This window comes from Sebastes umbrosus, chromosome 2 (genome assembly GCF_015220745.1).
Source record: "Sebastes umbrosus isolate fSebUmb1 chromosome 2, fSebUmb1.pri, whole genome shotgun sequence".
Taxonomy (NCBI): Eukaryota; Metazoa; Chordata; class Actinopteri; order Perciformes; family Sebastidae; genus Sebastes; species Sebastes umbrosus.
The window spans coordinates 37,320,601-37,336,142 of NC_051270.1; the positions used below are offsets into that span (position 1 = coordinate 37,320,601).

Here is a 15,542-nt window from a genome sequence, read left to right on the forward strand (position 1 = left end):
TGAGGGAAAGTCCAGGGCCAGAGTGCCTGTAGGTGACCGTTGTCAGATATGTGAGGTAAAAATCCCCCCCCACCCCGGGCTTGTTTTCCTCCCATTTCTCCCCCTAACTGGAAGAAGAGAGGCACTCTATCAATCTCAGGAGCGCACTTGTAGTGGCAATGATGCAGAACTAATAGCTTTTAATCCTGACGCAGCTGACAACTTGGAGGCCAGCTCTCCGAGACAAAGAAGAGCCGAATCAATGGGAAGAGAAGGGAGAGAGGAAAACAGAGGGACGGGAGAGAGGAAAGAGAGGTAAAGACAGGAAAACAGACAAAGTTGAGAAGGTGTGAAGGAGCAAGGAGAGTGGCAGTAACATAATGCAAGGTTTCTTTTTTTTACAGGATTTTTTTTATTGATTTGTATCACTTGGAGAAACAAAATAGTGCCATCTGTTCTGTAAAAGTCTCCCGAATTGTATTTAAATTATTTCCGCATGTACTGGGCCAAGAAAGCTCTACATACAGCACACACGTAAAGATACACACACACACAGACTCGACATCACGATGCCGTCGGAAGCCGTGTTCAACACACTCCCCGCGCAGAGGCTTCAATCAACCTTTATCGACTCAGACAGGCAGGGGCGGCACGCTAGCTCACAACTAAACCGCCAGAAAAGAAGCCAAAGTGGATAAAAGAGCATGTCAACCCAATGCAATTATGGCTTTTAATGAACGCTACAGAGGCGCTCGGTACCGAGGTAATTAGGAAATTAGCCGTAATTACTCGTCAGGCAGAGCGGATTCACCTCTCTCAGCCGGAGAAGGCAGAGATCATCCTCATCGCGCCTCGCTGATGACAACGCCTCGTAAGCGAGATTGATTGTCACTTCTGCGTTTGTGCAACTTTCACACGGCAGCGAGACGGACAATTAAGATTTAGGCCACAGAGTGAAACTTGCAAATGCAAAATAAAGAGAGAAAAAAACAGCAGAGAAGCTCGGCGACTTGCTGCTCCATTAAAATCACATTTGAAAGAAGAAAAAAAGGAACGTAACTGCCTCGTTCACAAAAGATGTGAAAGTGTTGAGATAAGCAATAAAGACGTTGATGACTCACACCTGATATGGACTGTACTGCACCGAGCCCGGCCGATCGCAGGCTGTTAATGCTTTCTGATTTAAACTGGGCTGAGGGAAGAGACTTTATCAAACTTCTTGGGGCCCTTTAAACAGACTTAATAATAGCTTTTACGACAGCCAGTAAAATGATACATCGAGATGCAAACTTTAACTCCGGATGAGAACTGAAAACTTTCAGTGTTCAGATGCAGCAATCGTCACTTGGTAAGAATTAAAAACACCTTTAAAAACCCTCTGAGACCCACAATAGACCCGTTTTAGTCTTTTTTAGGGGGGTACAGAGGGTCTTTATGGGGAGATAGCAGGTCAACAGTAGACGTCACATAGAAGTGGTGTACATCATCTGAAAGCTGGGAACCTGAAGATTAATTTGAGATGCTGCTCAGCACTGTGTCAAGTTGTTCTAGTCATAAATCAGAAATAAACACAAATTAATTAATTAATTAATTATTTCAAATGAATTGTGAAAGTGTATAAGGGTTTAGAACATTATGATCAAAGTATATGATGCCCATCCCCATGCTCTATTATGTCTCGTGAGTTGTTGCAGCAATTTTTGGGTTGATACCATTTGTTACATAGATTTGGTGCTAAATGTAACCATTTTATACCACTGGAGAATTGATTAAAATGTTCAATAATCCCTCCGGAATACCACATTAAGACACCAAGACCTTGAGGAACAACCACAGAAGAAGCCATTCTGTGATTTGGTATCAAAAACATTTGATATTTTTAGATTTCTGCAAGCATTGCATTTTTCGGCGATTGGATGGCAAGCGCTTCTGTTCTGGAGACTGCTCAGAAGTCCCCTAATTGTCAATCTAGCTAGGAAAGCCATCCATCCTCTGAATGCTCTAGGTCTCTAGTTTGTGGCTGTAAAGTTTCACAAGGCTGTGATTATCCTAGAGGTCACCACAGGTCATTTTATACAGTGAGGTCAAATTTAAAAAAATGGTCTCACTGAAATGAAATGGCTACTACGGGGACTAACATCATCACACATGAATACAGTTGGGCTCATCGGATCCACAAGAGTCTCAGCTTTACATTGATACCCAGTTTATGCAATTCCAAGACTGTTTAGGTACCCCAGTATGCAGAAATATTCAAATACACGATTTTTAGAATATGAGAAAGTAACCCATTTATACTGCATGAAAAAAATACTGAATGTGATTATCATAAAGTGGGCATGTCTGTAAAGGGGAGACTCGTGGGTACCCATAGAACCCATTTTCATCCACATATCTTAAGGTCAGAGGTCAAGGGACCCCTTTGAAAATGGCCATGCCAGTTTTTCCTCGTTAAAATTTAGCGCAACTTTGGAGCGTTATTTAGCCTCCTTTCCAATCATGTTAGCATGACATGGTGCCAATGGATTCCTTAGGTCTTGTCTCGGTCTCGATACACTCTGGTCTTGGCCAGGACTTGGTCTCGGTTGTGGTGGTCTTGACTACAACAATGCTACGAGCAACCCCTTTCACATTACAAAAGTCAGTTGATTTAATACAAAAAGAAAAAACGGTTGTCGTCATCGTCGTCATCTTGTTGTGAATAATCAGAAACTTTAAATTAAAAATGTTGCACCCTCACAGACCAATGTTCAAAATGCATGTTCCATTAATTTATGAAAATTTTAACAACCCCGTTATTATGTTGTATCGGAGAATTTGTTGCAATCCCTGACAGAATGAGGCCTCTGTATCCCGGCACATGGAAGAAGGGAGGGGGGCGGGGGGGTTAACGAAACAAGAGAGACAAACAGAGAGGAAAAGAAAGGGTAAACTTCAAAAAATGTAGACACGTACACCCCCCCGCACCCCCCCCACACACACACACACAAACACACACACACACACCGAAAACAGGACAAATCAGAATGAGCGCTTTTCATTTTCATCAGCGTTTAGCCTTGGGCCCCGGCTCTGTCTGCGATAAGTGATGACAGTGGGCTTCCTGACGGGCCCACGGAGGAGGCTCCGCAACGCTGCAGCTCTCCGGCCCCCATTCTCCGGGAAGAGCGGGGGGGAAAATTAATAATTATCATCATGGATAACACCAACAGGGAGCAATTCATCATCGCTCCCCTTTCGCCCGGCTGTGTGTCAGCGAGCTGCGTGGCCCGGCCAGATACTATTATACGACGTAGGGAGGGGGGGGGCGGGGGTTAAGGGGAGGGGTGCTGAGGGGAGGGAGGGTAGGGGGGGGAGAAGAGAGGGCTAATGCGCTTTTGATGGGGTTTATCCAGGCGTGGAGGCTTCAAGCACGACCACCTCACGGGCTGGTTGGTGAGAATCCCCCCTCCGCCCTCCTCCTCCACCTCCCCCATCTCTCTTCTCAGCCTCTTCACCCGACTGCTGCCACTCCAGTGAGGTGGAGCACGACTCACACTCAGCTACAGCACACCTCCACAACAAACAACTGTACTGGAACAGATAGAGAAGGTCCACGTTCACGCTGCGCTAAACTGACTGACTGTGGTTAGCTGCGTTGCTGAGCTTTACTCAGCTAATCTCAGGGAATAAAAAGAGCACTGAAGTTAAATTCAGGGTGGGAGATGGTAGAGAGGCAGCATTTGTAAAAAAAAAAACATGTGTGGTGTTAACATATATTAATTTTAGTTTTTGTCAACCGGTGTTTTTAAAAATTTTTTTCCCCATTTTATGACCATTGATCATAATAACTTTTTACTCATTGTTATCGAGATTTGGGAAATGTTAACTGTCACCAGGGCGACGGGGTATCCAACCCTCCAAGAGCTTTTCCAAAAAAAACCATCATTTCAATCATCTCAAACCCTCGTCTTTCAGTGTTACTGAACGTAAAAACACAGAAAGCAGAATTCCTGTCGCAGCTTCGTGGTAAAACTGGCCGGCTGACTTCCTGCTGTATCAATGCGACGTATCCCGACGGTTCGTGTGATATCGTATTCTTTTTGTGCGTTTTCTTATGAATGTCCAGCAACACGTGTCAATTTACGCTCGTTACGTGCATTCCGTCTTTTCAAAAACTTCCCTCTTTGCAGGAAACAACTTGGTTAGGTTTAGGCAACGAAACTACTTAGGTTTAGGAGCTATGAACGGTGTATGAGAACAGCTCGATCCGTGAGGGCTCTCTGGTCTGTTGATGTTAGTGACTGTTGCTAGTTTTTAATTTAGCTAGCTTGAATAAAGCTAAGCAAACAGTAGCAAACGTAACAAAGTGGTTTTTGTCTGCAAATTTACAAATGGCAAAAAATAAAATGGCATGGTCTTCAGCGACTGACACCATTGATAAAGGGAAAGTGGCTTATTGCTCTACAGCTGCGATGCACTTCGCTCCGACGGCTACAGGGATATCCAGATGACTACTTTCTGTTGACGACGTCGGTGGTCGGGACGGCGTTATCAGCTGTAACCTCCATGTGAGCACAGTGCATAGCAGCGGCCACGACACCACAGAGAAAGAGACTCATGCACTAAAATGCACGCGCAGCCGGCCCCCGGCTATGTCACCAAAGCACTAGGGATGTCACAGTGAGAAAACGTTCCCAATGGTTAATAAACTCGTGACCGGTGTTACCGGACAATTTACGAGCGCTTACTTGGATCTTTAACGTCGGATGGCTGTGTGTCTGGCCTCTCCGGTCCAGCTTTTGCTGCGAGGCCACAGATTTTCACCTGGTGTCGTTGCTCCTTGCACACCGGCTGTGATTGCCTCATTAATGTCGGACATATTGCCAAATGGGCGCGTTTGTTTTTCAATTTGACACCTAATCCTCCACCATCGTCTTGTCTGTCAACTCTCTCTCGTCCCGTGTGTGAAATCTCCGTATTCAGCAGACACTTTCACTTCCAGTTCATAGCGTCTGTCTTCCGACTATGTATCGATAACACGGCGCTGATGCGCGAAAAAGGAACTAAATGGGCACCGGTAAGAGGGAGAGTGACTGCTCTGCGATGCCGATAGCGGCCAATGTAGCCTTGAGTCGCTAGCCTCAAGCTGAGATGAGCAGCGGGCTGCAGAGGTCTGTTAAACTCGCTTCTTTCTAAATCCACACCCCCAGATTTTATTTTTAAACTTAAAGGCAGGGTTGACGATGTTCTCCAGTATACACTATTTGTTATATTGGTTGAAATGGTCTTTACATCCCGACAGCGATCCATTACTGATGAGCTCTGAAAAAGGACCGGAAAAGAGCCGTCATCTGTAGCTGCTGTAATCCTGTAAAAACGTCTACCAATCACTGCCTCGAGGTCCGCTTGGAATGAACCAATCAGATGCCTCCCTGCTCGTACTCTAACCTTGGCGTGCACCAGCCTGAACTCAAAGCGCGTAGCCGCCGCACGTTTACTGGAGAATGGAAGAGAAAAACATGAGGTAGCGTTGTTGAGTTGAGGTCCTCTCTCCGCTCTGTGTCTGTGAAGTAGTTACGATGCGGCGGTGCTCGTGCATGTGTGTGTGGGGGGGCGTTGCCTTGGAAGGAGCCCCGAGGGGAAAAAAAATCTGAAATCTGCACCACCATTAAATATAATCAAGCACATAAAAACGCAGTAGGATTCCTCAAGACCTCTAAACAGATTTAGTAAAATCAGCACATTTCTCCTTTAACTTCTAGGATATTGACAAAAATCAGTATGTTGAACATTTTTTGACTGGACTGGAAATAGTCTGCCGAAACAATTCTTGTTGACACTCAGACGATACTTTGAATGTTGTGTGTTTTACACTGTTGAGAGCTACAGAGAGGATTTTTCCATTAACAATTCCCTTCTTAATGTGCTGAACGTCATCCTTGAAGTTGACGAGTGCCTGCCCCATCAGTCCAGAAGGCCACCCCCCCCCCCCCACACCCCCCCCCCCCCCACCCCCCCCCCCCCCCACACACACACACACAATTTAAATTTGATGGAAAGCAGGTTAGAGATGGATTGCAGGGACGTTCTCCTCTGTAGCGCTACAGTAGCTACATCAGCAGCAGTGTTGAAATTAATTACAGACAGAAACTTATTCTCTCCTGCAACACCGTCAGCATACATCATTTCCAGCCTTTAGGAGGGGATGAGGCATTTTTTGCTATACCTGCTCTACAGTTCAGGTGAATGGATCATGGAGCTGAGGGGGGCTAAAACAAAAAAAGTTTATATAGATGCCCTGAGAGAATTTCTGATCCAAGTTTTAATGGAAGTTTCAGCACATATATACTATACTGTATCCCAGTTTGCAAAGGCAGACACAATGTCTACAAGGCGCAGAGCATGCGAGATGTAAAAAGGGAGGCAAGGAAAAGAAAAAGAAAAAAAAAAGCGAGAGTGAGAGGATTTGTCTTGTGCGCGAACGGCGCAGACGCAGGGGTTGTGCTGTTCATTTAATGCAAGGTTAGGCAGGCTGAGCTGATGAATGGACTGTCGACGGGAGAACAAAAGCAGGCGCTCCATCACAGGACGGGAGGCGCAGCAGCTCTCCCTCACCGAACCCCGAGCACTGGTCCAGGAGCGGTTTACCCTTCACACATCCTAACCTTAACTACTACTGAGGAGCTGCGGCCGATACTGACTACAGATCAGTATCTTTGTGGTTAGCATCACCCCCCTGTACACCTGCAGGTCAATAATCCGTCTGTAAATCCTGGCACAAGCAGGCTGGACGCAGCCCAAGTGATACAACTGCATTAAAAAAAAGCCAGAAACACTTGAATAAAACGAGTCTGATAGCACGACTGAATGATAAATCATAAAGACACATACAGTGTGTATGCTCTTGCATATCGGCATGCCGACGGAGGAGGATGATCAGAAGCGTGAAATAGCAGGAAGAGAGCAGGGGATGGAGTGGTTTTGCACCTAAAAAAATAAAATAAAAAAGTGAAAAATGACACCGTACGATCCCATCATCTGTTTTTGCTGCAGGACCCCTAACATGACTGGACTTACATCCCAGATATAGAAACTGGGTGTTTTCAATTACAGAGCAGAAAAAGACAGGAAAAATGAGAGGATGTTTACAAATCCCATTAAATTCCCCGGCCTCACCCAGGGAGCACAGGCCAGATAATAACCACCTATTGATTATCCATTAAACCAATAGAACACCAGACAGCGCAGTAACACTGCAGCACAACACAAAGCTGCTCCAACACAATGAGCTTTTGTCCAGACAGATCACTTCTCACAGCGCAGAGCGTCACAGCCTGCAGTAGCGGCGAGGCTGCTCTGTAGTCGGCCGGTACCACGGAGAGAAAATGTGGCCTCAGACGCTGGAGGAAGTTCAGGGGGAAGTGGGTGGGGATGGCTGGGGTGAGGGGGGTTTATGGTGGCTGCCAGCACCTCACCAAATAGACTCATAAACCATTCTCCATGCTTTGGTGCCTGTAGCTGACCCTCACTGAGGACACACACTTCAGTTTTGTGTGTTGCTGTCGTTGGTCAAGCTGACCTGCACAACTCAGCCGGGTTTCCGATGAATCATGGGATATCTTAAATAGGACTCCTTATTTTTGTCGTTAATTAACTGCATTCATTTTCAATTTTTGATAGGGCTATCAAAGTTAACGCGATAATAGCGCGTTAACGCAAATTTGTTTTAATAACACTAATTTCTTTAATGCATTAATGCAACTCCATCCATCCATCTTCAACCGCTTATCCGGGATCGGGTCGTGGGGGCAACAGCTCCAGCAGGGGACCCCAAACTTCCCTTTCCCGGGCCACATTAACCAGCTCTGACTGGGGGATCCCGAGGCGTTCCCAGGCCAGAGTAGAGATATAATCTCTCCACCTAGTCCTGGGTCTTCCACGTGGTCTCCTCCCAGCTGGTCGTGCCTGGAACACCTCCCAAGGGAGGCGCCCAGAAGGCATCCGTGCTAGATGCCCGAACCACCTCGACTGGCTCCTTTCGACGCAAAGGAGCAAGGACTCTACTCCGAGTCCCTCACGGATGACTGAGCTTCTTACCCTATCTCTAAGGGAGACGCCAGCCACCCTCCTGAGGAAACCCATTTCGGCCGCTTGCACCCGCGACCTCGTTCTTTCGGTCATGACCCAACCCTCATGACCATAGGTGAGAGTAGGAACGAAGATTGAACGGTAGATCGAGAGCTTTGCCTTCCGGCTCAGCTCTCTTTTCGTCACAACGGTGTGGTAAAGCGAATGCAATACCGCCCCTGCTGCTCCAATTCTCCGACCAATCTCACGTTCCATCGTCCCCTCACTCGCGAACAAGACCCCGAGATACTTAAATTCCTTCACTTGGGGTAAGGACTCATTCCCTACCCGGAGTAGGCAATCCACCGGTTTCCTGCTGAGAACCATGGCCTCAGATTTAGAGGTGCTGATTCTCATCCCGACTGCGTCACACTCGGCTACGAACTGATCCAGTGAGTGCTGGAGGTCGCAAACCGATGATGCCAACAGGACCACATCATCTGCAAAAAGTAGCGATGAGATCCTCAGCACACCGATCTGCAAACCCTCCTCCACCCGACTACGCCTCGATATCCTGTCCATGAATATCACGAACAGGATTGGTGACAAAGCGCAGCCCTGGCGGAGGCCAACCCCCACCGGAAATGAGTCCGACTTATTGCCGAGGATCCGAACACAGCTCTCGCTTTGGGCGTACAGGGATTGGATGGCCCTGAGAAGTGCCCCCCTCACCCCATACTCCCGCAGCACCCCCCACAGTATCTCCCGGGGGACCCGGTCATATGCCTTCTCCAAGTCCACAAAACACATGTAGACTGGATGGGCATACTCCCAGGCCCCCTCCAGGATCCTTGCGAGAGTGAAGAGCTGGTCCGTTGTTCCACGGCCAGGACGGAATCCGCATTGTTCCTCTTCGATCTGAGGTTCGACTATCGGCCGAACCCTCCTTTCCAGCACCTTGGAGTAGACTTTACCAGGGAGGCTGAGCAGTGTGATACCCCTGTAATTGGCACACACTCTCTGGTCCCCCTTTTTGAAAAGGGGAACCACCACCCGGTCTGCCACTCCTTAGGCACTGTCACCGACTTCCACGCGGTGTTGAAGAGACGTGTCATCCAAGACAGCCCCTCCCCACCCAGAGCCTTCAGCATTTCTGGGCGGATCTCATCAACCCCCGGGGCTTTGCCACTGTGGAGTTGTTTGACTACCTCAGTGACTTCCACCAGGGTAATTGATGATGGTCCCCCATCAGCTTCCAGCTCTGCCTCTACCATAGAGGGCGTATTGGTCGGATTCAGAAGTTCCTCAAAGTGCTCCTTCCACCGCCCGATTACCTCCTCAGTTGAGGTCAACAGTGTCCCATCCTTACTGTACACAGCTTGGATGGTTCCCCGTTTCCCCCTCCTAAGGTGCCGGATGGTTTTCCAGAAGCACTTTGGTGCCGACCGAAAGTCCTTCTCCATGGCTGCTCCGAACTCCTCCCACACCCGCTGCTTTGCCTCCGTCACGGCAGTGGCTGCTGCTCTTCGGGCCCGTCGGTACCCTGCAACTGCCTCCGGAGACCTCCGAGATAACATATCCCAGAAGGCCTCCTTTTTCAGTCGGACGGCTTCCCTGACCACCGGTGTCCACCATGGTGTTCGAGGGTTGCCGCCCCTTGAGGCACCTAAGACCTTAAAACCACAGCTCACTGCCGCAGCTTCAGCAATGGAAGCTTTGAACATCGTCCACTCGGGTTCAATGCCCCCAACCTCCACAGGGATGCCAGAAAAGCTCCGCCGGAGGTGTGAGTTGAAGATCTCTCGGACAGGGGCCTCCTCCAGACGTTCCCAGTTCACGCTCACTACGCGTTTGGGCTTACCAGGTCTGTCCAGAGTCTTCCCCCACCCTCTGACCCAACTCACCACCAGATGGTGATCAGTTGACAGCTCCGCCCCTCTCTTCACCCGAGTGTCCAAAACATGCGGCCTCAGATCAGATGATACGATTACAAAATCGATCATCGACCTTCGGCCTAGGGTGCTCTGGTACCACGTACACTTATGAGCATCCTTATGTTCGAACATGGTGTTCGTTATGGACAATCCATGACTAGCACAGAAGTCCAACAACAAACGACCACTCGGGTTTAGATCAGGGAGGCCGTTCCTCCCAATCACGCCACTCCAGGTGTCTCCATCGTTGCCCACGTGCGCGTTGAAGTCTCCCAGGAGAACTATGGAGTCCCCTACTGGAGCCCCATACAGGACTCCATTCAGGGTCTCCAAGAAGGCCGAATACTCCGAACTGCTGTTTGGTGCATACGCACAAACAACAGTCAGAGTTTTCCCCCCATAACCCGAAGGCGTAGGGAGGCGACCCTCTCGTCCACCGGGGTAAACTCCAACATAGCGGCACTCAGCCAGGGATTTGTGAGTATCCCCACACCCGCCCGGCGCCTCACACCATGGGCAACTCCAGAGAAGAATAGAGTCCAACCCCTATCCAAGAGTACGGTTCCAGAACCGAGGCTGTGCGTAGAGGTAAGCCCTACCAGATCCAACTGATAGCGCTCCACCTCCCGCACAAGCTCCGGCTCCTTCCCCCACAGAGAGGTGACGTTCCACGTCCCCAGAGCCAGCCTCTGCCGCCCGGGTCCAGTCCGTCGAGGTCCCTGGCCTTCACTGCCACCCGTGTGGCAGCGCACCCGACCCAAGCGGTTCTTCCCGCAGGTGGTGAGCCCACAGGATGGAGAGGAGGGGGGTGCCACGTTCCTTCTTCGGGGTATCCCCAGCCGGGCTCCGTGGCAAGCCCGGCCACCAGACGCTCGTTGACGGGCCCTCCGTCTGGGCCTGGCTCCAGACGTGGGCCCCGGGCTTCCTCCGGGCCGGGTAACTCCTCCTCTGCCTCGTGTCGTCATTGGGGTTTTTGTGAATGCAACTCGCGATTTTTAATTAACTTCTTAAAAATCCAACGGGCCGCTGTGGGGTCCTGCCGCTGTTCGATCTTTCGGAGGTTGTAGCGGGTAACGGGTTTTAAAAGGAGAGCGAAGATACTGGCATCATATGAAACTAGAAAACCTAATGACTCCTTCGGCACCAACCATGTCATACTAGCTTGTCATGAAGGAGGGCTAAATAATGCTCCAAACTTGTGCTACATTTTAGCAAGGAAAAACTGGCATGGCCATTTTCAAAGGGGTCCCTTGACCTCTGACCTTCAGATATGTGAATTTTTAAATGGGTTCTATGGGTACCCACGAGTCTCCCCTTTACAGACATGCCCACTTTATGATAATCACATGCAGTTTGGGGCAAGTCATAGTCAAGTCAGCACACTGACACACTGACAGCTGTTGTTGCCTGTTGGGCTGCAGTACCTGTGAGGGTTTCTGGACAATATCTCTCATTGTTTTGTGTTGTTAATTGATTTCCAGTAATAAATATATACATACATATGCATGAAGCGGCATATTTGCCGACTCCCATGTTGATAATGGATGTTGATAACTACGGACAATCACGTGATTAATCAGGATTAAATATTTGAATCGATTGACAGCCCATAGTTTTTGATTTAGGACAGAGATAAATGAATATGTCGGGGGTGTTGTGGGTTAACAAGGTTGAATTATCTTTGAAATCCCTTAAACATATGTTGTTTTTAACGCTATGTTCTGTTAATTCGTGCACGCAAGTTATTAATTTGAAAGCACAAATTAGGCAATTAAAGAGTACTAATTTGCTTTTTCCCCCCCTAGGACTTATGAGGCTGTGTAAAATATGTTTAAACTGAGCACCACCAAAACACTAGATGGATACGGTCATATGACTCATTCATCACAGTAATCATGTTACATTTTAGTAATTCACTTTGTGATGGCGAGCAACATTCTCACTGAGGAGGTTTGCATTGAAAATGGCTCTGCTACGTTACAAATGTGTCTATCATTACAGAAAAGGACCTCCCCGCTCTCTCTCTCTGAAGGAAAGAGGCGGGGTCATGCGTCATCAACGCGTCATCAGTTACACTGCGCATGTGTTATACCCAGAGGTCTTAATGTTCTGGCTGATCGGAATCCCTAAAAAAAATTCCTGAATCCGGATCATGATCCGGATCGCCACCAAAATCTAATGGATTGTTTATTGTGTCACACCCCACCCCTCCAAAAAGATTCATTCAAATCAATTACGGACTTTTGGAGTAATTCTGCTAACAGACAAACAACTAAACCAACGCCGGTGAAAGCATAACCTCCTTCCTAGGCCTTCGGCCTTGGCGCTTGGAGTGTGCTCCAAAAACAGTTGAAAGATTTGTACCTTGAGGTCACAAACAATCTATTGAATTAATTATAATGGCTACCTATTCGTCTGAAGACTTATGAAGTATTTAGAGTACGTTGACATGTGAGACAAGTACGTACGAGAGGACAAGGCTGAAACATAAAGAATAACTTTATGACCAGCACAGGAATCTACAGGCAAGGCAAACATGTTTTTAATACACCGCAACTATTTCTGGCTCCAGTGTGAGAGGTGGGTTGTGATTGTGTTTTGGTTGTTTGAGAGAATGACAGGGCAAGCAGGCTGTGAACATTCACTATGCTGTATGACATGTAATTCAAAGTCACATTAGTCTCACTGCTCTGATTCGATTTGAAACTCTATCAAATATCCGAGTGACAGAAATCCTCTTAAATACAGAAACACGATCAATCAACACGAGCTGACTGATGTCTCTGCTGGTCGTACTGCCTCGTTCCTTTTCACACAATATCTCTGATAAATGACAGTTGGTAACAATGGACGTGCAAACTTTTACTTCGGGTCAATTTTTTTTGTGTAGCCATTAAAGGTCCCATATTGTAAAAAGTGAGATTTTCATGTCTTTTATATTATTAAGCAGGTTTAAGTGCTTTATAAATACTGGTAAACTATCAAAACGCTCAATATACGGAGATATACACACAGCCCGTATTCAGAAATTGTGCATTTGAAACAAGCCGTTAGGATTTCTGTCCATTTGTGATGTCACAAATGTACAATATTTAGACCATTACGCGGTTTTAAACGTAAACATTTTAAATGTGTCCCAGTTTATTTCCTATTAAAGGAAGTGAACATGGACCCAAACTGTTGCCTAGCATTCTGTTGCAATTCCGTTGAAATGTACTAAAACGGAGTGTTTCAGACAGAGCAGGAATACAGGTATATTCAGGCAGACAGTATGAGGAAAATAGTGTTTTTTGAACATTACAGCATGTAAACATGTTCTAGTAGAAACACAAAATACAAGTATGAACCTGAAAATGAGCACGATATGGGACCTTTTAATGTTTAACATTTAGAAATTAGAATTAGAAATAAATTTCACCTGGGAAAAAAAAATCCAAAATGATCTAATGAGTTTTTCTAATGAGTTTTTTGCATTTGAGATCTCAGCAACATAAAGTATGACAATGCTGATCAAATAGTTATCATTCACACAATTTTAAGATAATTTCTGAGGATAAAACATTATCAACTTTAATAACTCTACAATTTTAGCACTAGCATTATGGATGTGTCAGTGTGCGAGTGGGCGGGGACTGTATGTGTGTACTCACCGTGATGTCTGTGGTGTTTGTTATCTTCAAGCAGAAATCTGATGCAAACTCCAGCTCAGACAGACAAACTCCGTTACAGTCAATAGTCTGCAAAAACAAACAGCATACGTTGCACAATTTAAAAATAAATAAATAAATACAGATGACATTATGAACTGTGATCATGTACTGTAATACAAAACAACTAAACAATGAGAACAAGTTGGTATAGAAGGAATCTAACTATCAGCTCGTTGTTTTGGCTGTAATATCGGACTCACTGATATCGCTTCTCCACCAACATGAGACGTGTTCCGTTCTGCTTCGCACCAAAAATAAAATGGTTCAGAACCTGAAAAGTTGGTTCCCAGCCGGAACCAACAAATAGCAGGTTTTCCTTGACATTAGCAGTGCGTAGAAATGGAAGCAAATATGATAAAAAAAGTTATTTTTATAAAACGGTCACTATATCCTGACAGTAGTGCATGAGTCGTAATATAACGATAAGAAAGTCATAACGAGAATAAAAGTCGTAATATTACGAGAATAAAAGTCATAACTTTACGAGAAAAAAGTCGTAATATTACGAGAATAATTTTGTTTTTTCCCTCAATGTGGCCCTAATACTCCGTCGTACTGTTGTACCATAGACATACAACAATGATAAATAAAAATTAAAATGTAAAAAAAAAAAACAGTTATTCATTTCCATTTTTATAAATCCACAGGGAGCCACTGGAGAGGGGCTGAAGAGCCGCATGTGGCTACGGAGCCGCAGGTTGCAGACCACTGATTTAGAGCAACACACTCTCTAGAAAAATTCAAATTATGACTCTAGTCATAAAACACGTTATATAAGGCAGGTTTAAAGCTGCTTCAAATGGTTGCAAGTTCCTCAAGTTAACATTCCTATCTGTTCTCACCAAGAAAAAAAAAACTCATCTGTTTTGCAGGAATTTATAATTCCACGAAAGGGTGCTCAATTTTACGGAATAGCAGCCAGCCTTAATGGAACGTTATTGGATCGTATCAACGGGAGGCGATAGATGAGAGTCAGTGTAATTTGGGCAGAGGGGCTGTCTATTTGTCACTGGAGGGGAGAAACTATCGATTAGTGGATTCAAATTCCATTACATCAAGTTCTCCCCTCATTCATCACATCCACAGATGGGTGGTGGAGGACATGCTACATAGCAACCGGGGCCGACCGGCGAGGAAACACGCGATGAGCATTCCTACACAGAGAGAGATTCAGAAGAGGTGAATGTTCTTATATGTTGGACTGTGTGTGTTTGTTTTAGTGTGTTCTCTCCCATCAGTGAAAAACCACTCTATCCACAGGGGCTGAGAGTAATGAAGTTTCCTTAAGAGGAACTTAAACAAGGATTAGACACATCAATCACCCAGTGCTACAGCATCACACACACACACACACACACACACACACCCTTCAGGGCCCTATCTCTCTCTCCACAGCCAACTCCTGCTCTCATTCCCTGTCAGTAGCCGAACAGCTTGGGCCCCACAAACTCTATTTCTCCTACTTGTAGCTTCCTCGATCCTTGTATATCAGGATCAGACTGACATATTGGTTTGCCAATACAGGTGTTAAATATCAGATGCTGGATAGTTGGTGTCAAAATTGAGGATCCACTCTGACCTTTGCTACAGGAAAAAAAAAACCTGAAGAGTCTGTGCTAAGGGTTTAGTCTTGGGGCAACATTTGGTAGAAACATTTAACCTCTTTTACCCGACGGACCCGGTACCAGGTACAGCTGAGCTGTGTGTTAAAACACCGCCTTTAAAAATGTCATAAAATACTGTGGTGGTCTTTTATCCGAATTGTTTCTAAAGACGAGGCCTTAACGCGACTAAAACAACACTCCAAATGTATTTTGTCCAAACAATGTTTGTTTGGCAATGATTTCAATATTTTAGTTAAGAAATCAAC

General features: G+C 46.3%; 1 protein-coding gene across 3 annotated transcripts in view; it reads right to left on the minus strand.

Annotated features, from left to right (window-relative positions):
• The window catches only part of prmt3 (protein arginine methyltransferase 3), an 86,628-nt gene that overhangs the window by 16,688 nt on the left and 54,398 nt on the right, over window positions 1–15,542 (minus strand). For all 3 annotated transcript variants that reach the window (XM_037752195.1, XM_037752184.1, XM_037752204.1), the window contains exon 13: window positions 13,613–13,699. In XM_037752195.1, coding sequence (XP_037608123.1) covers window positions 13,613–13,699 — 87 coding nt within the window. The remainder of the gene's footprint in view (window positions 1–13,612; window positions 13,700–15,542) is intronic.